Genomic DNA, 27,374 nt, shown 5'->3' with positions numbered 1-27,374 from the left:
GCTTTGAACTCCAGATCTTCTTGAATCAGCCTCTGGAGCTGCTGGGATTACAGGAGTGAGCCACTCCACCTGGCGTGAGCCTCAGTTTCTTCATCTTTATTTTTTGTGGTGCTAGGGATCAAACCCAGGGCATTGAGTATGCTAGTTTCTACCCCTGAGCTACCTCCCCAGCCCAGTTTCTTCATATTTAAAATGATGATTATTTTCTTGCCCTAATAGTTTTTCAGAACAGTCATGAAAACTTAAAAAAAAAATACCATTAGTTCAAATCCCAACATTTTGCAACTATCCAAGTGCTTTCACAAAGCTTAGTTCGTTTCACCATCTGACACAGAAAAATAAAGTGAATATACCCAATTTACAGATGAGGAAAACAGGGTGAAAGGTGAACTAAGTTGCTTAAGATCATAGAGCTATTAAGTGGCAAAACCCAACATAAGCCTTCTAATTTTAAGTTCAAGGAATGTTCCATATTTGGGGAAAAAGAAATCCCAACCCAGTGTAAAGCCTATGAAATGCTTTACAAATATGTTATTACTACTTTGGGGCAAGGATGAATAAGCCCAAAGAAGCATTGTGCCTGACGCTGAGTTGGGTGACCAGTGAAGGCGTTGGTCCTTTCCCACGGCGCCCCCTGACTCACCTGTTGGACAGGTAGGGGGGAAGGGGAGAGTAATGAGTCTTACCTGCTCAGAGCTAGGGTGGGGCAAGACACACCCCACCCCTTTCATTGGTTCTTCCCTTAGTCTTACTGACAGACCCTTGCCCAATCAGGAGGAAGTAACTTTCTATCTGCCAATAGGTGCAGAGTGAGGATGGGACCTGAAGTTGGAGTCCATCCCCAGAGTCGACAGGCAGTCCCTGGGGCCAATGGGGAGCGCATAAACAGAAGCGGCCGTGGAAGGGGACTGGGCGCGAGGCTCCGCCCCTCGGTGGGACACTCAAGCGAAGCAACCAGTGAGTTCGCTTCTGTGGGTGGGCGTCTTCCTCAGGGGCGGAGCTTCAAGGGGGCGAGAGGTGTGGCTTGGCTGTCAGGTCCCTTCGCCTTTTGTTCGGTTACTGAGTTGCTGCCTTGGCCAGAGTCCGGAGCAGCCGCCGCCCGAGCGCGCCGAGCTCAGTTCGCTGCCCGCGCCGGCTCCCACCCGGCCCAACCACGACCCGGCCCGGCTCACACACGCAGGTGCGGACAATCAGGGCAGGTAGAGCTGGAGAGAGAAGGGATGACGAGCGACCGAGAAGGGGGTCCCACCCGTTTTAGGGCAGGTGAGGGTGGGTGCTAGGGAGCGTCACCTTGCACCGGCGGCAGGGGGCGCGCTAGGGTCCTGTGCCCGGCTTCTCGGGGGTACGCGGTTAGGGCGGAGAGTGCCTCGGGGCTTCGAGAGCCGGGGATCCGAGAAGGGCGGGGAGGGATCAAAGCAGGTGCCTCCTGGGTCGCGCCTCCCGCGGAGCCCGGGGAGCCTGCCCGACGCCGCGTCCCTGGCTCTCGCCCTGCGCTGGCGGGGAAGACTTTGACCTGCTCCGCCTGCGTTCCGAAGCTCACTCTGCAGTCGGGAATTGACCGTCTGGGAAACTTGCTGCCGCTGGTCTCTACGGGGCCACCCTCACCCCACCCCACGCGTCATCCTCGCTTCCCTCCCTCCCTACTCCCCCAGGCCTGGGTGGGGCCCTATTGTCTGCGCCCAGCTTGCCCAACTGTGGGGGCCGAGCTCACATTTTCCCAGCGACGCGGGCCCCACCTGCTGAGCAGGTGAGCGCAGGAGTACGGGGGCCTCCCCTCCAGCTTGTTGCGAACCGTACTTGCGACGCCTCCCTCCTCCCGGGTGGGTGCCGGGCTATGGCTCCTCCACGGGAAGTGGGATGGGGTGACGAGGGGGCTGGTGCCGGGCTCAGTGCTGTTCTGGTGTCTGGCACTCTCGGCTTGGCCTGGGGCGTGCGGGGGAGGGGTCTTTGCACGGGTAGAGAGAATTCAGGGTCACCTCGCTCAGTTTCCAGTAGCTGCGCTTCCAGTGTTGATATGGGAACAGCAATACCCCTTATTCTCTAATCTCATATTGTTGAAAAATCACCCTAAACAAACTTTCCAGGAGGAAGTAACCTTGGCGCCTTTCTCTGGGGGTTTTCCTGTTTCCTTGCCCAGAGCTTCCTACAGGCTCAGGGGGTCCTTTTGGAGCAAAGCGCCTTCCCGCAGCCGGCTCCAGGCTGAACGTGGGCCAGTGCCTGCGCTCTGACCCCGTCCTCCCTGCCCCCACCTCCATCCTGTTTGCTGGGCCCCTGGGGCCCGAGGTGGGGCCCGGGGTTGGGGGGGGGGCGAGAGGGGAAGCGGCTTCTTCCTGCCTCCGGGGACCACCACACCCCCTCGGATGAGGCCTGCGCCAGTGGCTGGCTCTTCCAGGCTCTGCCCCCTCCCCAGGAATGGGGTGGGTGCCAAGCTGAGGAGGGCTGGGGGTGTGATTGTTCTTGTCTTTTTTTTTTCCCTGCACCCCATCCCCCAATATTCCTTAGCTGGCTGGTAATTGAGGCAGAAGAGCTGGGTGCACCGGGGCTGGCTTTCCATTTGATTTGTGAATTATGAAGGTGCATTCTTTCTGGAGGCTTTGCAGCCCTTTCTATATCCCCCGGTTTCCTGAGAGCCTTTGGTGGGGAAAGTGGGACAGGAGGAAGGCCTTTTGAGGAAGATTTCCTCCATGCAGGCACCCTGGGGCAGAGCTGCATTAGCCTCCTCTCCCCCCAGTGCCCTGGGAACCCATCCCCTGGCTGATTTCCACCAGGCTTGCTATACTGGTTTTTAAAAATCAAGTGTGGTCTTTTTGCAGGTAGTTGGAGCCCAGCCTCCTTGGGGGACAAATCAGGAATGTCAGGGCTGGGGCTCTCCCTCAGTCATGGGGCAGGGGGAAGATTTGGGTGGGGATTATCAGGGCTGCTTGTCCTGATTCCCGTGGGAAGAACCTATTGCCTCTTTCTTAACTGTAGATGGGAGAGTGGGCACCAGGTGTCAGACCCACTTTGGAGTGTCCTGGTGAGGCTCTAACTCAGCCCTAGGAATGGAGGGGTGTATATGTACACCCCTAGGTAGCTCCAAGGACATAGAGTTTGTGCCTAAACAACCTGTTTTCCCTCCTCTCTTGCCAAGGTGGGGGAGGAGAAGGCATTGTAATTACGTTGACTAAATGATTAGTTGAGCTAATCTAGTTTGTGACTGAGATGAAAAGATAATACTGAGGAAGTATTGCTAGGAGGTGCCTGGTGAAAACTGGCTACTGACTGAACAGGAGGGAGGGGGGAAAGAAATAGGATCCAATTAGTCTTTTCTTGCCAGATCAAGCCCCAGCTTGGGTGACAGGAGGCCTCCCCCGCACCCTAGCTCCACCCCATTCCCTCTGGAACCGCTGTTTGGGCTGCCAGGGCTGAGGCTTGGAGAATGCAGCTTGTGGGAATGAAGGAGGTCAGGTGAGGGCTGGCAGCTTCTCCCCTTTGGAGGCCCATGGGGTGGGTGCCGATGAGAGGGGGTGCTCTCCCCACCAAGCGCTACCTTAGAATGACATGGCACAGTTGACTAGTCTGCAGAAGGACTCATTATCTGGAGAGGAGTAGGGGACACCTCTCCAGATAGGGGGACAGTTCTGAGTTCAGGGATTTGGACTTGGACAGAGCTGGACTTCAGTCCCAGCCCAGGGTCTCATTACTGGTATAGCCTTGGTCAAAGTTCTCTTGAAGCCTCAATCACCTCTTTGGCAAAATAGGAATAATAAATCCTACCCACTAAGTAAGAACTTGATGAATGGTAACTTGAAATTAAGAAGAGACTGTGTATACCAAGCACTTTCCTCACTGATCTCATGTACTCGTTTTGGCTACCCTTAAAGAAGCAGGTGTCATCAATTCCATGCTCGAGATGAGGAAATTAAAACTCAGGGAAGTCAAGTAACTTGCCCAAGGTTGCACAGCGGGACTCAAGCAGAGCCAGAATTGGCATTTGGGTTCTCTGGCTCCAAGCCCAGAGCCCATTCTGCCGTATGGTTCTTCTGCAGCTGTGAAAGGATTTTTTTTTTTTTTTTTTTTTTTAGCGCTAGGGATGGAACCCAGGATCTCACATGTGCTAGGCAGGCACTCTACCACTGAGCCACACCCCCAGCCCTGGAAAGAATTTTTCTGCTGCCTCTTTTTGACGGCTTCTGCTAGATTGGAAAGAAGAGGATTCAGAAGGGCCCAGCAAGCTGTGTGGGTGGTAAAGGTGGGGACAGGTTTGTCAGGTGGGGTGACTCATGTCCTAGCTGCTAGCACTCTGAAAACTTCTCCAGTGGCTTGATGGAGGGGTAGCTCCCCAAGGCCAAGGGCTCTGGTGAGTGTTGGGGGATGTCAGGAGGGAAGAGGGGCATAGGTTAAAGCCATGCTGTCCCCCAACTTGTGCTAGGTAGAACCCTGGCTTTCAGGGCCTGTGCCTGCACACGCCTGCTTGGCTGCGGCTGGGGCTGTGCCAAGATGAAGAGGGGCTGCTCCCTGGGGAGTGGAGAGAAATGAGAGTGAGACTTAGGCCGGGTGTCTTGCTGAACAGTGCTGGCCTGTGCTTCCAGGCCTTTGTGGAGGGGAACTGGCTGTGCTTTGGAGGCTGGGAGGCCTGGGGGCTGTAGTAGGCTGCTGCTGGGTGGGTGACCTTTCTAGTGATGGGGTGAGAGTCTTGGGTGCTATCAGCCAGAGCTTTGGGCTTTGAGGGAGGAACTGGTATCCGGTTGTCCTGTCAGACCAGCCTGGATCTCGATCTGGCACCTCTGCCAGCTGGGCACCTGATACCAGAATAAGCCTGCAAACCGTCTTAGAAATGGGTTCTCTGAATGAGGCCCTGGGTTCAAACCCCAATACCCGGGGAAACAAAATAGAAATGGGTGCTCCATGTGTGACGGTGCAGTCTGATTACTGAGCCTCTTACCACCAGACTGTCACATCCCTTGAAGGCAAGAGGGGACCTCGGACACGGGGATTATGGATCCTTGTGAAAAGAAGACGAAGGGCCTTGGTATGAGAGAGAAGGAAAAAGAAGGAACTCGTTCTGGCTCTCCAGAGGGTGATGGACATGTGGTGGTTTTTGTTTGTTTTGGTTTTTGGTGGTCCTGGGGATGGAAACTAGGCCTTCCCACAGGCTAGGCAAGTGTTCTACCAACTGAGCTATATCACCAGCCCTGGCTTGTGATTTTTCTATCATTGAGGACACAAAAGCAAGAAATGGGATGGATTCCCTAATGGAAGGAATAGAGGCTAGACAGGAGGAAGGACTTCTGCACATTATAGATGAGTTGTCTTTTTTTTTTTTTTTTTGGTACCAGGGAACCACTGAGCCACATCCTCAGCCCTTTGTATTTTTTTTTTGGAAACAGGGTCTTGGTAGGTTGCTTAGGGCCTCCTTAAATTGCTGAGGCTGGCTTTGAACTTGAGATCTTCCTGCCTCAGTCTCCTGAGCCTCTGGGAGTACAGACGAGTGCCACCATGCTCGGCTTCCCAATCCTTTAGTTTATGTTTTATTTTGAGACAGAGTCTCACATGTTCCTGAAGGTCTCGCTAAGTCTCTGAGGTTGTCCTCAAACTTGTGGTCCTCCTGTTTCAGCCTCCTGAAGGCATGCGCCCGTGTACGCGACTCACAGAGGAGACCTTGCTTTGAAGGAGAGCGATGGAGGAGTGGAGGCTCCGAGTCGACTCTCCTGAGGAGGGGTCGTGCTGCCTGGGAGGGACCGCTCCCTCTGGGTGAGAGTCTGAGGCCTGCTGGGGTCCCTGGGACAGAACATACTCAGTGAAATATTTCATGCAGAAGAAATGAACAATACCAAAAACTCAGCAGAGCTGTCTTGTATCTTTTGGGATAAGAGCCAGATGGCAGTGAGGGGGACAGGCATCTGTGAAAAGGTTGGCCCAGAGACCCTGTGGAGAGAAAAAAAAGCAGTGTGGCTGACTGGGGCAGGTCCTTGGGGTTTGTATTACTGCAGGTGACATCCTGAGGCCTCTCCTGGGACCTGGTTGAGGTTGTGGAGATCTGGGGAGGTGGATTGCCCTATTTTCTAGCTATCCTCAGCGTAGCCTGGTGAGAAAGCTTTCCAACTCCTCCCCTGAGCTCAGCCTTGAGGACCCTCTGGGCTGGAAGATCAGCTTTTGGTCTTTATCGACTGGAGACAGTGGATTCTTCTCTCTCTACCTCCGTCTTCCCCCATCTGTCCGATTTTGTGAGGCAACTACCCAGAAGGCCCATTTCTTCCCCTTCTCTTTCCTTGGCGCCCTTTTGGTCTTTAGCCTCCATGCTGGGGAGCTCATGCTCTGGACACCAGGAGTTTTCACCGAGCCTCTTCCAAAGCCTAGCTTTTCTCTAGTGTGCCCCGTGTGGGGACCACGCAGCCAGACCTCCTTGACTCTCCCAGGAGAGGGTCAGGTCACCTTCCTGTGGAATCTCACACTAAGGAACGGACATCAGCCGGGGTCCAGTTGAGGAGTGGGCTGACCAGGGACCAGGCTGTCCAGGCCCCAGCGGTGGTGGCTAGGGGTAGTGCCATGAGGGTGTCGCTGTGTGGAATTACGTCACCAACACAAGCAGCCCTTCGCTGTTGTTCCTGCTGGGGCTGAAGTGATTTTCCATTCGCCGGAGTCCCAGTTTGGGCTCATCTGCCGGCTTGGGATTGTGCCCACAGAGGGGTCCCCAGGAGGGAATGGAAGGTCCAGCTGGAGCCCAATCCAGGGGAGCCCAGAGGTTCCTGAGGTCACGCCACTTGGCCCGGGCATTTCCCTCTCCTACAGATCCCCTTCATTTTCCCACTCGGGTTTGTTGGCTTTGGGCGGGAGCCCAGAAGGAGGAAAACAAATAGCAGCTGGGTCGCAGCCTGAGTCGCCCCAACTCCCAGCTTGTGCTCAGGCCACAGCCTGGGCTGTCCTCCAGACTGGAAGTGAGGGTTTTCCTCCGGAAGCTTCCCTGTCTTCTCTCATCCCCTGCTTGGCCAGCCCTGGCTCCACTAGTGTCTGCCCTCTTGAGGTGACCATTCTGCTGATGCAGACCCCAGTGTCTGCCCAGGACCCTCTGGTCTGCAGCACTTGTTGGTGAGGGTGGGGGTGAGGGAGCCTGAAGCTGCCAGCCTGGGGGAGAGGCCCTTGGGGAAGCCCCAGTCTGAAGAGGGAGTTAAGGCTCCCAAGGGAAGCAGTGATGTCTGGCTCTCCGTTTGTGCCTGTGCTTGGGACTGCTGGCCACATCTCAGCTGGAGCAGTGGGGGAGGCTATGGGCCAGGAACCTGCTGAACCCGGCTCCCCAGGCTGCTGTATGAGAAAAACCCTTCCCTAACTGGCCTTGCTGTCCCTTGCTGCAGGAGGCGGCATCTAACTGCCGAGGGGGAGTCGAGGGTCTCCACCTGGACTGGGCCAAGTTGCTCTGCCTGCCCAGGACTGGACATAGCTTCTCTCCAGCCATGCACCCACCCCCTGCTTCCCCAGGGGCCTCTGGCCTAGACCTGGGAGGCAGTTCCTCTCCTAGCCTTCATCCAAGGAGTCAGAGAAAGGCAGTCTGGGTCTTGAAAAGGCAGGCAGGCTGCCATCCACCTTGCCCTGCCGCCCCCCGCCACATCTCTGCCGCCTCCTGTCTGGCGCCCGTTTCTCTGATGCGAGGAGAATGCTCGCCTCTCCTGTCCACAGACCGCTTCCAGAGTCACAGCTGTTCCGTTCCCGCAGCTGACTGAAGAAAGGAGTAGCTTGATTGGCTCTGTTTATAGACGAGGAAAATGAGGCTGAGGAAATGGAGTAACTTGCCCAATTGTGCACAGCCAGTGAGAGGTGGAACCTCATGGAGCCCTGATTGCCTCAGAATGCCCTGCTCTCCTGCCTGCTGCTCCCTCCCGTCACTATCTGAGCCTTGGATGTGGATCTGCACAGGGTGCTGGCCTCTGGCTCAAGGAACCCTGGGATCCCAGCCCTATAACTCCTTTCCTTCTAGTCCCCAGATGCAGTGTTTCCGAGCCTTGGTCCAGCACAGCCTCTCAGGCAGCCTGTCCTTGCTTCTGGTTGTCTTATTGACCCGTGGCCTCCTGCAGCCAGCCTCGCTGTGCCCTTTGCTGACCGTCCTCAGCGGGTGCTAACTGGGGCAGAAGGCTGTCTGCACAGAGGGGTGCATCGAAGGACGGGGTGCACTCCAGGGTACACCCTCAGCCGCTCGTTTCTTCCTTGCAGGCGCCTACTCCATCTGGACTGGGCGGGGAAAGGATCCTTCCCAACCCTGTCAGGGCCCTGTGTCTTCTCTCCTCCTGTCCTTGAGCTGTCCCCCACTGCTCCCTGTGATCTCTCAGCTGGCTTCACCCTCCCCTATTGCCAACAGTAGAACGTGCTCTAAACAAAGGCTTCCCCCAGAAACCCGCCCTGTGTCTGTCTGTGCTTTCTCTGGCCTGGCTCATGGGCAGGGCCCTCGGTATCTCCTGCTTCCACCCTGTCTCTGTCCAAGGCAATTGTGGAAGGTCTGACTCCAGGGTCAGGGTGGAATGTAATGAGACCAAACTGGGTGCGGCCCTCCACCCCTGAGAAGAGCCAAATCTGCACTTTTGATTCTTGTGGGAGAATTTCCCAGGTCTTTCTCAGGAGAAGGGAGGGAGAAAGGTGGGGCAGGTTGATAGTCCTGCTTTCCTGTTGCAAGAACATCTGTCCGAGCGTCCTCTCCCTGGGAAGAGTTCTAGTGCCTGTCCACTCCCTGAACCTCTGTCCAACTCTGACCTCATCCTCAGACTTCTCTCATCTGCATGGGAATCCTGGTCACTTATTACTAGGATCTTAGACATCAGCATTCCTTTGAGATGACCTGAGCCAGCCTTTCTGTAGAGGAAGCCCAGAGATGGAAAGTAATTGCCCAGGGACTCCCAGCACTTTGTGGAACTGGGACTGGAACCTGAGATGATTGGTGTGCAGCGGGGTGTTCTTTCACCTGTGAGTACCCTCGGCCACGTCAGCCCCCTCCTCCCTTGGCAAGAGGGCTCAGCTCCATCAGTCTTGCCTGGTGGACCACATGCTGTTTCTACTGTGAGACAAACCTGGATAGGAGCAGAGCATCACCATCTTCTCCGCGGGGAGCCTCAGCCACCCTACCCACCCCACTTTTTTGGTATTAGATATTGAGCTCAGGGGTAGCCTCCCACTGAACTGCATCTCCAATCCTTTTTATTTATTTTTGATTTAGAGACAGGGTCTCACTCAGTTGCTGAGGCTGACCTTGAACTTGGGATCCTCCTGCCTCAGTCTCCCAAGGTGCTAGGATTTCAGGTGTGCACCACTGTGCCCAGCCCATTTCCCTTCCTAGAAGTTGGGAATAAAAAAATGCCTGACAGCAAGAAAGAGATCCATTTGATATTAAAGGCAACTGGGTGCCTGTACCCCCTGCCCCCATCATTGTCCCTCTGTCCTGCTCTGGGCAGCTGTCTGGCCCTCAGCTTTCCTTGGCTCCAGGCCTGGGCTGCTGGGGGTCGCGAGGGGCCTGCGAGGAAACTCCCCATGGCCTGGACCTTGGTGGTCCTTTCTAATTAGAGGCTGGTCCCTGTGATTTGGGATGAGGACCCCTCCCCTCTGGAATGACCCTTGGGTTAGGCAGAGAAAGGGCCTTTCCTGGTCAGAATGGGGCATTTGTGTGGAGCAGGGCTGGGCATGCTCGGCGTGGCATTTGGGGGGTTATTATAACTGTGCTTCACCTTCATCTCAAGTGCTCGGATGTCCAGTTTTCTCCCTCCCCCCAGGGGCAGCTTCTTTGCTCAGCTGGCCCCTCCCAAGCTCCTTGGTTCTCTCTTGGGACCTGCCATTGGGGCAGGGGGTGGGATGGGGGAGGCAGGCAGAGCGCCAGGCAGGATTTTCCTGAGTCTGTCTCTTCCAAGCCCCTGGTTTCCTGCCATTGACCCTTGTCTGCTGCCCGGGACAGGGTGCATGGGAAGGGCGGGGGCGGGGGTTGCCTCCCGAAATAGCCATACTTGGCGAATGCCTGGGAGCAGCTGTGCACATCTGGTGGCACAGAGCCTGCCGTCTGGTGTCCTGGGCCTGCTTCTGTTTATCAGCCCGAAACTCTGAGTCACTCCGTGTGGCAGGAGCAGAGGAAGGAGGTGGCTGCGAGCTGGTCTGGCTCCTGCCTCTGCCTGTGTGTACTAGGTGCGCTCAGGACAGGGGAGGGGCTGTGCATTGCCATAAAAGGGAACAAGACCTGAGGAATCCTTTGTCATCCTCCTCCAGGGTGGCTCTGGGCTGTCATTGGGAAGAAGTCCCTGGTGCTCTTGTTCCTGGGGTGGGGCCAGGTTGCTCTGGTTCCCCACCCTCATCCCCATCAGTCCCTCATCACCGTGGGACAACCAGCTTGAGGGGCAGGGTGCCAGCCCTCTTCATGGGGTACCAGCCTGGGGTTGGCTTGCTCTCTGAGGCCACCTGGGACATGCAAAGGCAGCAGACATGGGTGCCATTCATGCCTGTGCCTGGTCCAGGCTCCGTATCTGTCCATGTGGGAACAGAGTGTGTGCTTTGAAATGGCGCCTGCGAGGATGACAGAATCGGTGAGAGGTCTGGCACAGAACCGGCCCTCGTAGCTTCCTGCCTCTCCTCCAGTCACCCGCCTCTGCAGGTCAGTCCCCAAGACAGAGGAGGCAGGCAGACCATGGGGTGGTTCACACACCTGCTTCAAAGTATTAGCCAACCTCTAAGCACCCCCAAGTCTCTGCAGAGAGGGCCAGGGGTTCTTGAGGGGCAGTGACCACCCCAGAGGCCTGCCCCACTCCATAGCCCTAAGCCTGGGTTCAAGGTGAGAAAGTACTTCCGGGGGTAAGGCGGTGCCCACGGTGACAGCCATGGCCTCCAAGGCTGAACGCCTGCCGTTTGTCAGTGCCAGGACCATCCTGGGTCCCTGGCTGTCCTCACAACAGCCCCCGGGGAGGTGTAGCTGGGTTTTACAGATGAGGATACTGAGGCTGCACAGAGATGCGAATTTGCCAGGAGTGGTGGCTGAGATCCGAGGCGTCTGTGGTGTTCTCAGCACCGGGAGAGCTTTGAGGAGCCAGGGAGCTGGGAGAGAGGAAGCCTTTGGGGCCCTTTGTGATCCTGCTTGACCCACAAGAAAGTGAGATCCAGGAATCTCTGAGGGAGCCTCTGGTGCCCCAGAGAAACCTGTCTGACAGCTTCCCTGCCCCACCCAGTTCCTGGCCAATGTCTGGAGTGCACCACCTCACCGCCCGCCTCCACAGCTTTCCCAGGGGCCCAGTGAAGTAAGAGGCTGCTGGAGGCCCCCAGCGCCTTCTCCCTCATAGTGGGCCCAAGGTCACACACCACTGCTCCCCCTGGGCCTGGTACCCTTCCAGATGCAGCCACCTAGGGTCCTTGGGGCTATGGTGGGGTCAGGGGAGTTGGTGGGGTCTAGGAATGGAGGAGGCTGGGGTGGGGATGGGGCTGGGGTGAAGCTGGGGCAAGGCCACTGGGCCAGCTGACATCCTGGCTCTCTTGTGCACCCCCCACAGCCACCATGGAGGTAATGAACCTGATCGAACAACCCATCAAGGTGACGGAGTGGCAGCAGACGTACACCTACGACTCAGGCATCCACTCAGGTGCCAACACCTGTGTGCCCTCCGTCAGCAGCAAGGGTATCATGGAGGAGGACGAAGCCTGTGGGCGCCAGTATACGCTCAAGAAGACCACCACCTACACCCAGGGGGTGCCCCAGAACCAAGGTCAGCACCTTTGGGGGCTTTTCCATGGGGTAGAAAAAACCCAGAAGACCCCTGGAAGAACATCAGAGCAAAGGAAGGCAGATTTCAGGAGGCCCCCTTGGTCTGAGGAGGAGGCAGACTTCCTACTCTTAGGGACCTGTGAAGTCTGAATGAGGAGGCGGCTCATGCTCACGGGAGCCCGCCCAGTCTGAGGGAGGAGGCTTAGCTATCAGGGTCTCCCGTGTGGGATGGAGGCAGACTCTTCTTCTATGAACCCTTAGTGTGGCGTGGGGGGCATAGACCCTGTCCCTGGTGCCACCAATCGGAAGAAGAGGCACAGTTTTTGCCTTCTGTGCACATGGGAATATGATGGGGAGGCATGATTCCTGCCCTCAGGGGACCTGGGGATTGTGGAAGATGTTCTTTTTGCTCTAGGAGCCTTATGTCTGGTGGGAAAAACAGTTCTCCAGCCCCAGGGAGCCCCCAGCCTGGTGGAGGAGGTGCCAAGCTCAAGCCCAGACTAGGCCAGCGTGGGCTGGTAGAGATGGGCCAAGCGCAGGGTGGAGTGGCTGACTCAGTTCTGGGGCTTAGTCTCATGGTAGGGGGAGGGGGAAGGGCACCTTGCCAACTCAGGTGTCTCTTCCCTTCTGGAGGAGAGAAGCATCTGGACCCTAGGACTGTTGTCTCCAGGTGCCTTCAAGGCCTTGGAGAGGATGAGCTCTGGGACCTGGAAGAGTGCAAGGTGGACTGAGCCTGGCTGGGGTCTCTGCAGGGCTCAGCCTCTGCACCCTGGGTCTCTTCCCTGGCCACAGGCAGAAGCCTCAGCTGGGCAGAGCCTGGCACTGTGCTGGGAGCTCAAAGTATAGCATCCAGGTGGGAAGCCACGTAGGTGTCTCCTTGCCCAGCAATTAGAGTAAACTCTCTGCCTGCCTCTCCCTTGGGGCATTGGGATAGTCATCAAGGTGGGGGTGCCTGGGCTCCTACTTGTGGGACTCATGGGGCTCCCCAAGGGCTGGAACCTGGAGGGGGGACCTGAAGTCTCCACTGGGGACTCAGAGAGTAGGGCTTTGGGCTCCTGAGTCTGTCTGTGACCTCTGTGCCCAGTAAAGTGGAAATAGTAATATACTTGACTTATAGGTAGTTGTAAGATTAGACAAGAAAATAAAAGGAATGAATTCATGGCCAGGTGAATAATAAGTACTTAAAATATTACTTCATTTTATTAATAATTACCACTAACATTTCTGTAGTGAGAGGTGCCAGACATAAGAGACCTTTCTTTCCAGAGCAGTTCTCAACTATGATCTCATTTAATTGTCATAGGGATTCCCTGTGCTGGATATAACAGGTGGGACCCCATTTTACAGATGAGGAATCTTGAGGCATTGATGATCCCCCAATGCCATGGTTAGGGGCAGAACTATGAATGTTGCTCTGGGAGTTTGGTCAAGGTGGAAGGCTGCCCAGGGGACTCAGGTGGGCTGTCTACACCTCCTGCCCTGCCCCCCCAGGGTCCTCCCCATCCTCCTCCTGCAGCTCTGTTCCCATTCTGTTGGCTCTCAGGTGATCTTGAGTACCAGATATCCACGACGGCCAGAGCCAAGCGGGTGCGGGAGGCCATGTGTCCAGGTGTGACAGGCGAGGACAGCTCATTGCTGTTGGCCACCCAGGTGGAGGGACAGACCACCAACCTGCAGAGACTGGCTGAGCCATCCCAGCTGCTCAAGTCGGCCATCGTGCATCTCATCAACTACCAGGACGATGCGGAGCTGGCCACCCGGGCCCTTCCCGAGCTCACCAAACTGCTCAACGATGAGGACCCGGTCCGTGAGGGCCTGGAGCGGGAGACGGGAGGGAGGTCCTGTCCAGACTCCCCAGTGGCCTGAGGTGGCTGACTTGAGTTTCTCTGAGAGGAAAGGGGTCCTGCCTCTTCCCTTCCTCAGCAGTGGGTCCTGGCCCAGCTGCTCACGTCCTCCCATTCTTTCCCAACCTCCAGGTGGTGGTGACCAAGGCGGCCATGATTGTGAACCAGCTGTCAAAGAAGGAGGCATCCCGCCGGGCCCTGATGGGCTCCCCCCAGCTGGTGGCGGCTGTGGTGCGCACCATGCAGAACACCAGCGACCTGGACACGGCCCGCTGCACCACCAGCATCCTGCACAACCTCTCCCACCACCGCGAGGGGCTGCTCGCCATCTTCAAGTCAGGCGGCATCCCTGCCCTGGTCCGCATGCTCAGGTGCTTGTCCCTTCCCACTGCGGGAGCCTAGGGCTCCCCTCGCCAGGGCTTCCCCTTCCCTTCTTTGGGCTTCCCTAAACACACTGAGCACCTGCTGTGTGCCAGGTGCAGAAGCACATCTCTCCTGGTGCTCTGTGGCACACAGGCTCGCAGGGGGCACAGGTGTGTAAACAGCACGTCAGTTATCAGGGTACAGGTAGGCTGTGGCTGAAGATGCCCAAGATTGCCCGCAGGTAGACTCGTTCCTGCGGCAGGGTTGATGGATGGGTGGAGTTTGGTTAGTGTAGATGAGGGCGATGGTTCCAGGTAGAGCGAATAGCATAGGTGAGGCCCCTGTGACCTTGTCTTTCCTGTCTTATGCTGATGTTGAGTGGCCTTATTGCTCATCCAGGCTGAGAGCTCCCTGAGGGTAGAGGTATTGATTTCACTCCCGGCTGCACCCTTTGCAGGGCCTCTCTGGCACTTACCCTTCCACATGGTTGTTACCCCACAGGGAAAGGTATTGAGGGGACTTACCATGTGCTCGGCACCAGAGGGGAGCTCAGAAGCAGAAGCAGTCATGTCTAAGTGCTTGGTGTATAAGAGTGGGACTGGGTTCACGGATTTGATTTGATTGATACATTTTTTGTGTGTGGTAATGGGATTTGGACCCAGGGCCTTGTGCATGCCAGAGACATGAGGTTTTAAGAAAGAGCTATTCCCATGGGGATGTTGGTATGAGGTGGGCTTCCTGCAGAAGGTGAGAATACCCAGAGGCAAGGACCTGACTCCTCTGCACCCCTAGCTCTCCCGTGGAGTCAGTCCTGTTCTACGCCATCACCACCCTGCACAACCTGCTACTGTACCAGGAGGGTGCCAAGATGGCAGTGCGCCTGGCAGATGGGCTGCAGAAGATGGTGCCCCTGCTCAACAAGAACAACCCAAAGTTCCTGGCCATCACCACCGACTGCCTGCAGCTCCTGGCCTACGGCAACCAGGAGAGCAAGGTGGGCGCCCCCACCCCTGGCCTGCAGCCTGTGCTTGTATCACCTCCCACCCTGCCGGCTTTAGGCCTGTGTCCCCTTGTGCTTCCAGATGATGTATATGGCGAAACAGATAATCATGTTTTACCCTGTTTCTGAATTCTCAGAATGATTTTGAGGATCAGATAAAGAAAAATACCCTTATCTTTCTCATAGCTATTGTTATCTTTTTTTTTTTTTGTGCAGTGCTAGTAATTGAAGTCTTTTTTATTTTTATTTTGAGACGGGGTCTCCCTCAGTTGCAGAGGCTGGTCTTGAACTTGTGATCCTTCTGCCTTAGCTTCCTGAGTCACGGGAATTACAGGCGTGTGCCGCTGTGCCTGGCCACTGCTGTTATTTTGAGGTTTTTTTCCTCAGTGCTGTTCTAAGGGCTTATTTATAAATACATACATCTGGTTGTAGTTCATAGCAGTATGTGGATTTGCATCTGTTTTCTTTCTTTTTTTCTTTTTTTTTTTTTAACTGGAAACTGAACCTAGGGATGCTCTACCATTGAGCTACATCCCCATTTTTTAAAAAAATTTTGAGACAGGGGTCTCACTAAGTGCTGAAGCTGGTTTCTAGCTTGTGATCCTCCTGTCTTAACTTCCTAAGTCACTGGGATTGCAGATGTGCACCGCTGCGCCCTGCTGGGTAGAACATCAGATTTTGCTACCAGTTTTCCCTCTTTATCTGTTATGAACATCTCTGGGCACATGACTTTTCCCGGAATAGAAAAAATTTTCATCAGCAGGGCTCTGGGCTTTTACCCAGATGGTCTAATTTCCGTTGTCGTCAGTAGCAGTGGCTGTGAGTACAGTTTTGCCACGTCCTAGTCAGCACTGGGTATTATCCTTTTCTTAAAATTCTGGCTTACGTGATCATCACAAAAGCTATTCAGGTTTGAGCAGAAGCTCAGTAATGACCGCTTTATCCTATATCTCCCTCCTCCCCTGCCGTATTCCCTGCCTTACTCCCGTTCCCCCCCTTTCCCCGACAGCTCATCATCCTGGCCCATGGAGGACCCCAGGCACTTGTGCAGATCATGCGGAACTATAGCTATGAGAAGCTTCTCTGGACCACCAGCCGCGTACTCAAGGTGCTATCCGTGTGTCCCAGCAATAAGCCTGCCATTGTGGAGGCTGGTGAGTATGATAGCTTCAAGGGTGACCTGTGTGGTTGGAAGGGTCAGGGTGGGGGTCCTGCCCTGTAGCCAGGCTGGGTCATCTGTGCTCCCCTATGGCTGACAAGACCCCTTTCCTGCCCCAGGTGGCATGCAGGCCCTGGGCAAGCACCTGACCAGCAACAGCCCCCGCCTGGTGCAGAACTGCCTCTGGACCCTGCGTAACCTCTCGGATGTGGCCACCAAGCAGGTGAGGGAGGTGACCAGGGTTGGGGCCAGCTTCTGCAGCTTCCTGTTTGGGTGTCCAACCTCAGGTGCTGGGGGAGGACTGGAGCCTCTGCATCCTCCACCCTCGTAGCTGAGGCTGGAAAGGCCCTGGAGGCCCTCATCCATGTGGCTGGAGATTCTAATCCTATTAGGGATCTGGGAAGGGGAAAGGAAGGGCCTGACATCTTTAAGCAGCAAAGGTTCAGGTGGCAGCAGAGGCCCAGTTTTGGCTAGACCCTGGCCAGGAGCAGCAGCGTACCAGAAGATGGCTGTGGGGCCCCAGTGGCTGAAAACAGCTGCAGGGAAGGTGCAGCTCAGTCCCTCCTTGCACCCCATCCGCCATTGCCAGCAGCCTGCCCCCACCCTCCACACTGGGCTAGAGCTCCGCTGGGCTCCTGTGGACCTGAGCTTGCTTAACCCTTTCAGCAACCTGGAGGTGGAGTGTGCGACCCTGGTTAGATGACAAAACCGTGGCTCAGGGACTTAAGGAATGTCCTGTGGTCATAGGTAGTAATGGCAGCTGGCGTTCCAGCCCCAGATTGTGTGTCCCCAAAGCCCAGGGTCTTTCTGTCCTATCACAGGCCCTCATGGCTCTCCCTGGAGAAGTGAAGCTTCCAAACTAGGGATTTTTCCTGAAAGTAGGTTTGGCTTAGAGACCTCTGGAGAGGGGAGGGCAGCAGGGGAGGCCAGAAAAGTGGGAAATGTGTGACAGTGGGTCACCTGGTCACAGAAGCATGTGACCTCCTTGACAGTCTCCTCTAGGCCCGGAGGCCTCCTTTGGCCAAGATGCCCTTGGCCAGGGCAGGGCTCTGCCTCATTTGAGGGCCCAGGGCCAGGTGGGTAAGATGGAGGAAAGAGTGTGGAGCTTAGTGACCTGCCTGGGTTCGGACACATAGCTGTGCATCTGGGCAAACCTCGAAACCTCTCTGAGCCTCTTGGCCTTGCTTGCTCTAGGGATTAGTAACACCCTTTCCCAGGGTATCAGCAGGTCATGGGATGAAAGTTCCCAGGCATGTGCAGGCAGGCCTATCCCTTTAGGCCATCAGCTCCGCTTGGACATACTTGGAAAGGCTTCCTGTAGCTGGCACCCCTTCACTCTCCTTGCCCTTCTCCCCACCCCCAGGAGGGCCTGGAGAGTGTGCTGAAGATCCTGGTGAACCAGCTGAGTGTGGACGATGTCAACGTCCTCACCTGTGCCACGGGCACCCTCTCTAACCTGACCTGCAACAACAGCAAGAATAAGACTCTGGTGACACAGAACAGTGGCGTGGAGGCGCTCATCCATGCCATCCTGCGCGCTGGCGACAAGGATGACATCACAGAGCCTGCTGTCTGTGCCCTGCGCCACCTCACCAGCCGCCATCCTGAGGCTGAGATGGCTCAGAACTCCGTGCGCCTCAATTACGGCATCCCAGCCATTGTCAAGTTGCTCAACCAGCCAAACCAGTGGCCACTGGTCAAGGTACAACTCCCCTGCCTGGGGGTCAGCGAGGGGAGGCAGCTCCCTGTGCAGGCCAGGCACTGCATTGGTAAAGCGGCCCTAGATACAGTGGCTCAGATAGGCCAAAGTTCATTTCTCTCTCATGGAGCAGTTTAAACCCGATTGTCATCAGCTTTGCCCCAGACACAGATGATTTCTGTCCTGTGCCTCTGCCACCCCTAGAGCAGAGCTTCTCAAAGTTCAACATGCACACACGTGTGGCCTAGGTCGGGGAGGGGGTCTCATTCCTCTGCAGGAGCCGGTTCAGTGCCCCTGGCTGGGCCTGGGAGACTGTGTTGCTAACAGGCTCCTCCAGGGATACTGCTGGTCCACAGAGCACGTTCCTTATACAGAAGGTTAGATGACAGCGTTGCTCCCACACGGATGGTTGGATTGTGTGCCCCCACCATGGGGAAGGAGCGAGGCCTGGGGCCAGCAGAACATGGACCCACTCTGGCTCCTGCCCCAGAACCTGGTTACCGGGCCTCATCGAGATGTAAGGAAGTTAGGAAGAGTCACCACCAGCCACATGGCCACATGTCCTGCTAAACTAGGACAGTGCCAAAATGAAAAAGAAAGGGAGCGCTCTGGGGGTGGGTGCTCAGTCCCTGCCCTGGGGAGGTGGGAATGGGGGGTGGGGCCTCTTGCTCAGGGGCTTCCTGATAGAGGAGGGATGTGTATCCCTTCTCATAACCAGTGGGGGAGTGATGGCAGGCCAGGGGCAGCCAGGCAGGGGACAGAGTTATGGCAGATGGGGTGTGTGTTTGTAGGAACAAGGAAAAGAGCCCAAGGCAAGGTGACATCTGGTGCGAGAGAGTGAGAAAACTACCATTGACTAGGGTTTCGTGAGTGCCACGGGAACTCCACTACCCTGGGGGTGTGCCACTTGCTAAATATTAGACAGTTGAGCGGTGTAGATGAGAATGACGCTCAGCGATTATGCACACTGAATTTAAAAAATAGATCTATAGGGGCTGGGTTGTGGCTCAGAGGTACAGCACTTGCCTAGCAAGTGGGAGGCACTGGGTTTAATTCTCAGCACTGTATATAAATAAATAAAATAAACAACAATTTTAAAATATTTTTTTAAAAAGATCTAAAAAAAAAAAAAGATCTATAGTGAGAAAAAAATGGTGGTGAGTGTGACCCCACCTTGTTGCTTGTTCCTTGCTGCAAGCCAAGGTGCTGATAGTATTTACATCCTGACCCAGCAGCTAAGTGACAAGTAACACCCTGTGTTCCCATCCTCATCTCTCACATGACTTTCATCCCTGCCCTACCAGTTTCTTGTTTTGAGCATCCAGTGATGTGACAAATTGCTTTGCCAGATCCTGAGGGGCTCTGGGAGGTCAGAGTGGTGGCTGTGAGTCAAGGTCCCTGGGGAGGGGAACTCATCCTGGAGCTGCCCTGTTGGAGATTGATTGCAGTATGAGTGTCACCAAGCAGGAGGCTTTGGGGTCAACCGTGGCAAAGATTTCCTGATAATCCGGGTTTGGGAATTAGAAAAGCAAGCGAGCTGGGTGCAGTGGCACAGGCCTGTAATCCCAGCTTCTCAGGAGGCTGAGGCAGGAGGACCACAAGTTTCAGGCCAACCTGGACAACTGTCTCAAAATTAAAAAATAATAAGCATTGGGGGTGTAGCTCCTTAGTAGAGCACCTGGGTTCAGTCCCTAGTACTACAAGAAAAGAACAGAAAATTTAGACGTGAGGACTCACGGGTCCTCCACAATAAGGGACCCAGGCGGGGAGTGGTCTCGTCCTCTGGAGATCTCCCAGTGTGTGTGTGGGGGGCCTGCAGGGCAGAAGAGGTGACAGCAGAGGAAGGAAATCCTGAAACTGGGAAACTGGGGTCCTCTAGATGCCCCTGAACTCTGCTCTTTTCCCGCCAGGCAACCATCGGTCTTATCAGGAATCTGGCCCTGTGCCCGGCCAACCATGCCCCCCTGCAGGAGGCGGCCGTCATTCCCCGCCTTGTCCAGCTGCTGGTCAAGGCCCACCAGGATGCCCAGCGCCATGTGGCTGCAGGCACGCAGCAGCCCTACACCGTAAGTGAGCTTGGTGGCGCCTGTGACAGCCTTCCTTGGGTGTCAGGGTGTCCTCAGTGTTAAGTGTATATGTAAAGGAGGAGGTGGGCTGCATTAGATGTTGATTCCAAGGTTCAGTGAAATCTGTCAGTCTGTCATTGTGGGGAGGAGTGGTGAGCTTGTCCAAGGGCCACCTGTCCTGATGCCACATGCCTCGTCTCGTGCAGGACGGTGTCAGGATGGAGGAGATTGTGGAGGGCTGCACTGGAGCCCTGCACATCCTCGCCCGGGATCCCATGAACCGCATGGAGATCTTCCGGCTCAACACCATCCCCCTGTTTGTGCAGGTGAGTCTGGGTGCAGGTGGGCAGGGGAGCTCCCCTCAGCCACTACCAAGAGGGTAAGATTGGGAGTCATGGGTTTGGGAGGCCCAGGCCAGGAGTCGGGAGGTCTTTGGAAGGGAGTGGCCACACCAGGAGTGAGTACCCAGGCAGCTCCCAGATACGATGGTTTTCCAAGCTCAGAAGCAAAGGAAGAGATGACAAACGAAGAAACAAAAATCTTGCGATTCAACCACAGGAACATTAGAGCTATCTGTATGTCAGAGACAACCTAAAAAGTAAACAGCAAACTGGGAAAATATGTTCAAGTACCACAACAGGCAGGAGTTCAATAGCCCTCGTGTTAAAAACTCATTTATACTAAGTCCCAGGAGTTAGATGCAGGCAGAGGCCACAGGTAATTCCCAGGAGGCTCATACACAAACAATGCTCAGCCCCAGGAGTTTAGAGAAATGAAACTTGTCCCCCAGCGAGAGCCCCATTTTCTACTATCAAATTGGCAAAGGAAAATAATTGAGTGTGCCCTACACAGGGGACAGTTTGATGAAATAGACTCATACCCTGCTGGTGGGAAGCAGGCTGGAAAGCAGCCTTGCAGTATTTATAGGGAGCTTTGGAAATATTCATGTTCCTATCTTTCAACCAACTAATTCAAATCCAAGGCTATGAAATAATTTAATGTCACTTAGAATATGGACAAAAATTGGGGCTGTGGTTGTGGCTCATTAGAAGAGCGCATACCTACCATGTGTGAGGCACTGGGTTTGATCCTCAGCACCACATAAAAATAAATAAAGGTATTGTGTCCATCTACAACTAAAAACAAATTAAAAAAAATACGGTCGAAAATGTATACACAGAGATAACAATTACAATGTTACTTACAGTATTTAAAAACAAACAGCAATCCCAGAGGCTTGGGACTCTGAGGCAGGAAGGTCGCAAGTTCAAAGCCAGCCTCAGCAACTTAGCAAGATCCTAAACAACTTAGTGAGACCTTGTTTTTAAAAAAAGGGGGCGGGGGCTGGGGATCCGACTGAGTGGTTAAGCACCCCTGGGTTCAATTCCTGGTACAAAAAAATAATTTTTTGCTTTTAAAATTTTTCTTATTAATTGAATTAGCAGAGTAAAGGGTTAGTGCTGTGGCTTCCTTCCATAGCAGTCTCATAGCACTACATTTAGCCTTCAGCATTTAGTCTTTCTCTCTTATCAATATGAATGCCTAGATGTTTAGGAAAAGTTTAAACATCATACATAGGAAAATGCTTTATTCCACTATAGCAAGTGAAAAAGGCAGGAATCATCAGAATTATATACAGTGGACAATAATTGGCCTGTGATAAAAACGCAGTGGGAATATGGCAGTGTGTTAACAGCAATCTTCTATCCACCGGGGGAATTCTGGCTGGCTTGCTCCTTTCTGTGTCTTTATGCCTTCTTGGGCTTTTCTCATTTTGTGGCATAAGCTTAGGTTAAACCCAGAAAGGGGTGAGCAGGGCTGTGGGCCGTGCTGCCCGGCCTGCCTCACCCTCGTGCCCTGCACTACTCCCTGTCCTCTGTCCTGTCCTCCAGCTCCTGTACTCGTCGGTAGAGAACATCCAGCGTGTGGCCGCCGGGGTCCTCTGCGAGCTGGCCCAGGACAAGGAGGCAGCCGATGCCATTGATGCCGAGGGGGCCTCTGCCCCTCTCATGGAGCTTCTGCACTCTCGCAACGAGGGCACTGGTGAGGGGCTGGGCTGTGGGCCAGGGGAGGGGAGGCTGGCCTTGCTCCCCCAGCGGCGGTGGCCTAGGTAGCATCGACGTGGCTGTAACTTCCCTCTCTGCTCAGCCACCTATGCTGCCGCTGTCCTGTTCCGAATCTCTGAGGACAAGAACCCAGATTACCGCAAGCGCGTGTCCGTGGAGCTCACCAACTCCCTCTTCAAGCACGACCCCGCCGCCTGGGAGGCTGTGAGTATCCAAGGTTGAGGTGCAACTTCTGGGGAACCTTCACCCGTATCCTTGGCTTCACAGATTTTTATATTGTTTTTGGATCATTTTTTACTTTCCTAGCAGATAGAGTCAGTAGATGGAACCATGTATTTGTCCCCCGCCCCCACAGTGCTGGGGATTGACCCATGTCCTTGCACATGTCAGACAAGCCTGTTACCACTGAGCCACCTTCCCAGCCGCACCACTTATCTGTTTTTGACCCAAAATAGTAGCAATTTCATTTTGCCCAAATGAATATAAAAGGTTTGAGGAAGGACACCTTTTTCTTCTCTTTGCAGAGGTGGGGACTGAACCTTGGGCCTTGTGCATTCTGCCACTGAGCTCTACCCCCAGCCCAGGTTCCCTTTTTTAATTTGTGCAAAGATGCTAGCAGTGTCCTGGGCCTGGCTGGGGCAGTGTCCCGTATTCATTCTTTAGTTCTCTTCCTGCCAATCCCCCCAGATCTGGTTCTATGGGAGCCCCCAAGCACGAGACCCACACCCTGAGGAGGTGCCCAAGGTCATGAGTTCATCATCCTCTTCCGCCAAGAGATCTCCACTTTGCCTTAGACCCTTTTTTAGGAGTCCCTCCCTGTCCCCAGCCGAGAGCCAGCCCAGAGCGTGCCTTTGCAGACCTCCTGCTTTCTCTCCCTCCCTAGGCCCAGAGCATGATCCCCATCAATGAACCCTATGCTGATGGTAAGTGGCCAGAAGTCTTCAGGATTCCAGAGAACCTAGACTCTGGCAAGTGAGAGGGACAGGGGGACACATCATGGCGGCCACTTTGTGGTGTCCACCTGGACTCCAGTCTAGATCCCCTGGTGTGGGAGTTTGGGAAGGAGGTAGGGGCCCTTGGTGGTGGGCAGGGGTAGAGGAGTTGGCTGAGGGCTACCTAGACCAACTCCTGTGGCGTGGCCTGCAGACCTCTAGACAAATTCCCTTCTTGTCCCCAGACATGGATGCCACCTACCGCCCCATGTACTCCAGCGATGTCCCGCTTGACCCTCTGGAGATGCACATGGACATGGATGGGGACTACCCCATTGACACCTACAGCGACGGCCTCAGGCCCCCCTACCCCACTGCGGACCACATGCTGGCCTAGCTGGCCCCACCCAGTACGGCACCTGCTGCCTCGCGGCCCTACGCCTGCTCACAGGCTGCCGAGGTGCCTGTTTCTCCCTCTCATGAACCTCCTTCTGATGGGAGCCCTCCATTTTCTCTGCTGAAACCTTGGCTTCTGTTTCGGGGGGAAGGAGTATGGGAGCCCCTTGCCGCTGAGCTTCCCAAAGTAAGGCATGCTCCGGCTGCCTCCTCCTTGTACCTTTGCTTGGGGCTGGAGTCCTGCTCCTTCCAGCCTCTTCTTTCTAAGGAAAGACAACTGGCCCTTCTGGGGTGGTGGGCGAGTGTCATGGGAGTGGCCTGAGCTTCTAGGGGACACCCAGTCCCTGGTCCCTGGGTCTGTGCCCCTGACAGATGCGGTTCCTCGCCTGAGAGGCTCTTGTGCAGGTGATGGGGTGAGACAGAAAAGTGCCTGAGCCGTGGGAGCCCGGGCTGTGACTTCCTGCTGGACTCCACGCCTTTTGAAGTCCTCCCAGGGTTTCTTGGGATGGTGTTCTGCCCCTGCTTTTCTGTCCTGGGCTGTGGGTTCAGGGCCCGCCTGACCTCCCTGCCCCACTTCTGTGGCCGTGGCCGCTAAAGCTTTAGATTCAGCCGCCCACCCTGTGTCTCCCAGCAGCCCTCCTGACCTGTTTATCCCCAGTTGCCTGGACCCTTCTCTGGGTCAGGTTTTCTCACCAAACTCCCCTGACCCACTGCTCTGAGGCCCCAGGGTCTCCAGGACCCAGGCTCAGGGCCCAAACCCCTGAAATCCAAAGCTTCTTTTGAAAAATTCAGGGACCTTCCAGGGAGACAGGACGGAGATGCAGAAAGTGAGTCCCCTACTCTAACGGACGTCCACCGATCTCTCTAGGATCCTAAATTGGCTTCTGCCCCTCCTGGAGAAGCTCTGGGGACATCTCCCACCCTGACCCCCCCACTGCCCCAGCTGACCCCCAGAAGTGCTCTTGCTGACCCCTCTGGTGTGCGGTGAGGGGCTTTCTCTTCCCTTCCAGTTTCAGACTCCCCTACCATCCCTTGCACATGGGTATGGGAGGGTGGCAGGGGTCCCAGCCGAGAGTGTATTATTATCGCTTTATGTTTTTGGTTATTGGTTGTTTTTGTATAGACCAAAGCAAAGAAAATAAAAGTAACACACAGATCCGGTGGGAACCACTTAGGGGTGGGGTATGGGGAAGACAGGAGAGGAGGGGCCTTTCCTGTTTCCCTCCTTGTCTGGACCCTTGTGTCCTTGTGGCGGCCTGAGGTGTGGGAAAGACAGGGCAGGAACCATGGGGGAGAAGGGAGTGTTGGAGGAGTCAGTTTAATCCCCACACAGCTGCAGGGCTGCAGCTTAGAACCTTCCAAGGCGAGGACAGGGCAAGACATGTCAGGGGTGAGTCCCGCCCTCAGGGACGCCAGGCCTTGGTCCTCTCTAATGGCAAGCTCCTTTCTGGCCTCTGCCTCCAGCCCTGCTTTGTGTGCAGATATTGTGCTCCCTGTGGCCTCCGGCTTGGTTCTCTGCCCCTCTGGTCTGCAGTGGGCCCTCCCCAGCTCCTGCCTACTCCCCACTGTGTCCCCTGCTGCCAGCTCTGCCCTCAACCATGTGGTGCCAGCGGGCATCTTCTATGCTGTCTCCTGCTACCTGGTCTTTGCTTGTGCACCCCCACCTGCCTGGCCTGCCTTCCCCTTCTCATCCAGTGGCATGTGACCCCAGGAACAACCCCAGACTGAGCTGTGCACCTTTTCTTCCATGCTCCCTGGTGGTACAGACTGTCATTTCACCCGTCACGTTGGTCTGTTAGCTTTACGTTGACAGTTCCCCACCCACAGTGCTGGGTTCTTTCTGAGGTGGGCTGGTCCCAAGGCACCCGGCACACCTGAGACCAGGAGGTACTTGTGGCTGCGCTTGCAGGGCGGGGTGCCTGCTTTCTACACCTGGCTGGAGTCTGTCAGGGCTGGCTGGGCCATGGAGCCTCAGTGGGATGGGGTGCTGGACCAGAGGCAGGCAGCCTGGTTAGGAGGTGGCAGGATGGTCCAAGCACAGGGGATGACACACTGAGCTGAGCTCTGCTGACAAGAACCTTTGGAGGGGAGAGGGGACATAGTGTTCAGGGGCCAAAAGGAGGGAATTAACAGTGCTTATTATCTGTACTCCATGTTCAGGACTTCGGCAGAAAACACCTGAATTGGGAAATTTGTGAACTTGGTAGAGGGACAATCTACAAATATGTGGGTGGTATAGTATAGAGCCAGGAAGAGGACAGTACCCTGGGCTAGTTACCGTGGCCTCACCAGCTGGAGCCTGAGGCAGGAAGTGGGGAATGTGTACTGGGAGCAGGACCCTGAGGATGAGGCTCCTGACAGGAAGCTGTGACCTCAATTCCTCCTGCTGGTGATTGCTGTTGGCCAAACTCAGGCAGAAACCAGAAAGCCCAGCGCAGCGTGGAGAAGAGCTGGAGAGACCAAAAAAGACACCCAGCCAACTACCACCCCATCTTTTCAAAAGAGGACTCGCTGTTGAAAGGATTAAGCCTCCTAACAGAAAATGGAGGCAAGGGAAGGGAGGGGGCAGGAAGCAGCTGCATGTCGAAGGTTGATTCTACCCATGATCAAGCTTCACACGAGGCTCTGAGCTTCCTGGCAGCCTGGTCAAAAAGGAAACAAGGGGTCTGGGGTTGTAGCTCAGTGTTAAGAGCGCTTTCCTGGCATGTGTGGGGCACTGGGTTCGATTCTGAGCACCACATATAAATAAATAAAATAAAGGTCCATTGACAACCAAAAAAAAAAAAGTAAGATTAAAAAAAAAAAAAAAAACAAGGCAAGTTAATTTTCAATGGAATGAGTTGGCAACTTGAATTGTCAAGAATTGTTGGAGTCCTGCAGTCCTGAGAAAGTCAGTTTACTCTCGGAACCTCAATTTCCTCAGCTATAGAATGGAGATAGGGCTGGGGGCATAGCTTAGTGGTAGAGCTATATGCTCAGCATATGCAAGGCCCTGGGTTCGATCCCCAAAGCACACGTGCTTGCTCACACACATGCACACACACATGGGATAAGGCCTGCTCTGCCTACCAAGTGTGAGCCCAAAGTGAGAAATTAGGGGATCCTGTGCAGGAAGAAGGGAAAAGGGCAAAATCTGCTTCCCAGAGAGGTTTTCCATTTTTGATTCCCAGGACATCCACCTCAGGAACAATCTGGCATTTGCTGGAACATATGACCAACCTTTGCTGCAAAGGAGGCTGGGAAATGGAGCATTCTAGCTGCACACAGGGGTCCCTTGAAAAAACCAGGGTCTGGCAGTAAGAAAGAGGGATCGTGGAAGACCCTGGGGTCTGGTCTGCCACAACCAGGAAATGATCTCCCCACACTAACCGCACTTCCTTTGTGGGCGGCTTGGTCAGGGAGGAGCCGAGAGCTGAAAGGGGAAGCGTCTGGGTCACGTGGCAGACAGACTTTGGAGCAGCCACAGCCAAGGAGTAGGAAACCTGGCTCTGTCAGTCCTGAGGGAGGTCTGTCACCTGCCCAGTTGACATTCCCACATTGGAATCAGTGATATCAATGGAGACACAGACACCTATCAAAATATCAGGGGAGGATAGTGGGCCAAAAGGCAGGACCAAAGTCCCCAGAAATGGTGATGAGCCAGAACAAGGTGCAGGATCCAACAAGGCAGGTTTCCAAAATAAGTTATTAAAAAAAGTCTTAAAATTGTTATCAGCCATGAAGCTAAAACTACTCTTAGAAATAGTTCTGTTAATTTGAAAAGGTTATAAAAAAAATAAACAAGCTATTGGAGTCTTAGATTTTAAGAATGTAAAAGCACATCTATGTGACCTCATCCCAGAAAGTACATAACTTCACAGATGACAGGGAAAAGTAGGTAGAAAATAATTAGACGGAGTCCTGAATCCTATTCTTTTTTTTTTTTTTTTACGTTTTTCTTGATAATGATCACTTTTTTTTATTGGTTGTTCAAAACATTACAAAGCTCTTGACATATCATATTTCATACATTAGATTCAAGTGGGTTATGAACTCCCATTTTTACCCCAAATACAGATTGCAGAATCACATCGGTTACACATCCACATTTTTACATAATGCCATATTAGTGACTGTTGTATTCTGCTACCTTTCCTATCCTCTACTATCCCCCCTCC

General features: G+C 54.5%; 1 protein-coding gene across 3 annotated transcripts; it reads left to right on the top strand.

The window, feature by feature from the left end:
* The first annotated feature begins 1,042 nt into the window (after positions 1–1,042).
* On the top strand, positions 1,043–26,481 carry Jup (junction plakoglobin). 3 transcript variants are annotated; one of them, XM_026386765.2, is made up of 14 exons: positions 1,043–1,180; positions 11,481–11,693; positions 13,236–13,495; positions 13,669–13,907; positions 14,692–14,893; positions 15,909–16,053; positions 16,178–16,281; positions 17,422–17,760; positions 19,668–19,823; positions 20,030–20,149; positions 21,716–21,866; positions 21,972–22,093; positions 22,773–22,812; positions 23,067–26,481. In XM_026386765.2, exons 2-14 carry the CDS (start codon positions 11,486–11,488, stop codon positions 23,216–23,218), a joined length of 2,238 nt encoding a protein of 745 aa, XP_026242550.1. In that variant the 5' UTR covers positions 1,043–1,180; positions 11,481–11,485; the 3' UTR covers positions 23,219–26,481. The 3 variants fall into 3 exon arrangements, with proteins under 3 accessions (XP_026242550.1, XP_026242551.1, XP_026242552.1); XM_026386766.2 differs by lacking the exon at positions 1,043–1,180 and adding an exon at positions 1,428–1,747; XM_026386767.2 differs by lacking the exon at positions 1,043–1,180 and adding an exon at positions 10,518–10,594.
* Positions 26,482–27,374: the final 893 nt, after the last annotated feature.

Source organism: Urocitellus parryii, chromosome 7 (genome assembly GCF_045843805.1).
Source record: "Urocitellus parryii isolate mUroPar1 chromosome 7, mUroPar1.hap1, whole genome shotgun sequence".
Taxonomy (NCBI): Eukaryota; Metazoa; Chordata; class Mammalia; order Rodentia; family Sciuridae; genus Urocitellus; species Urocitellus parryii.
Note: the sequence above shows the minus strand (reverse complement) of the source record. Positions and strands in the feature narration are given on the sequence as shown.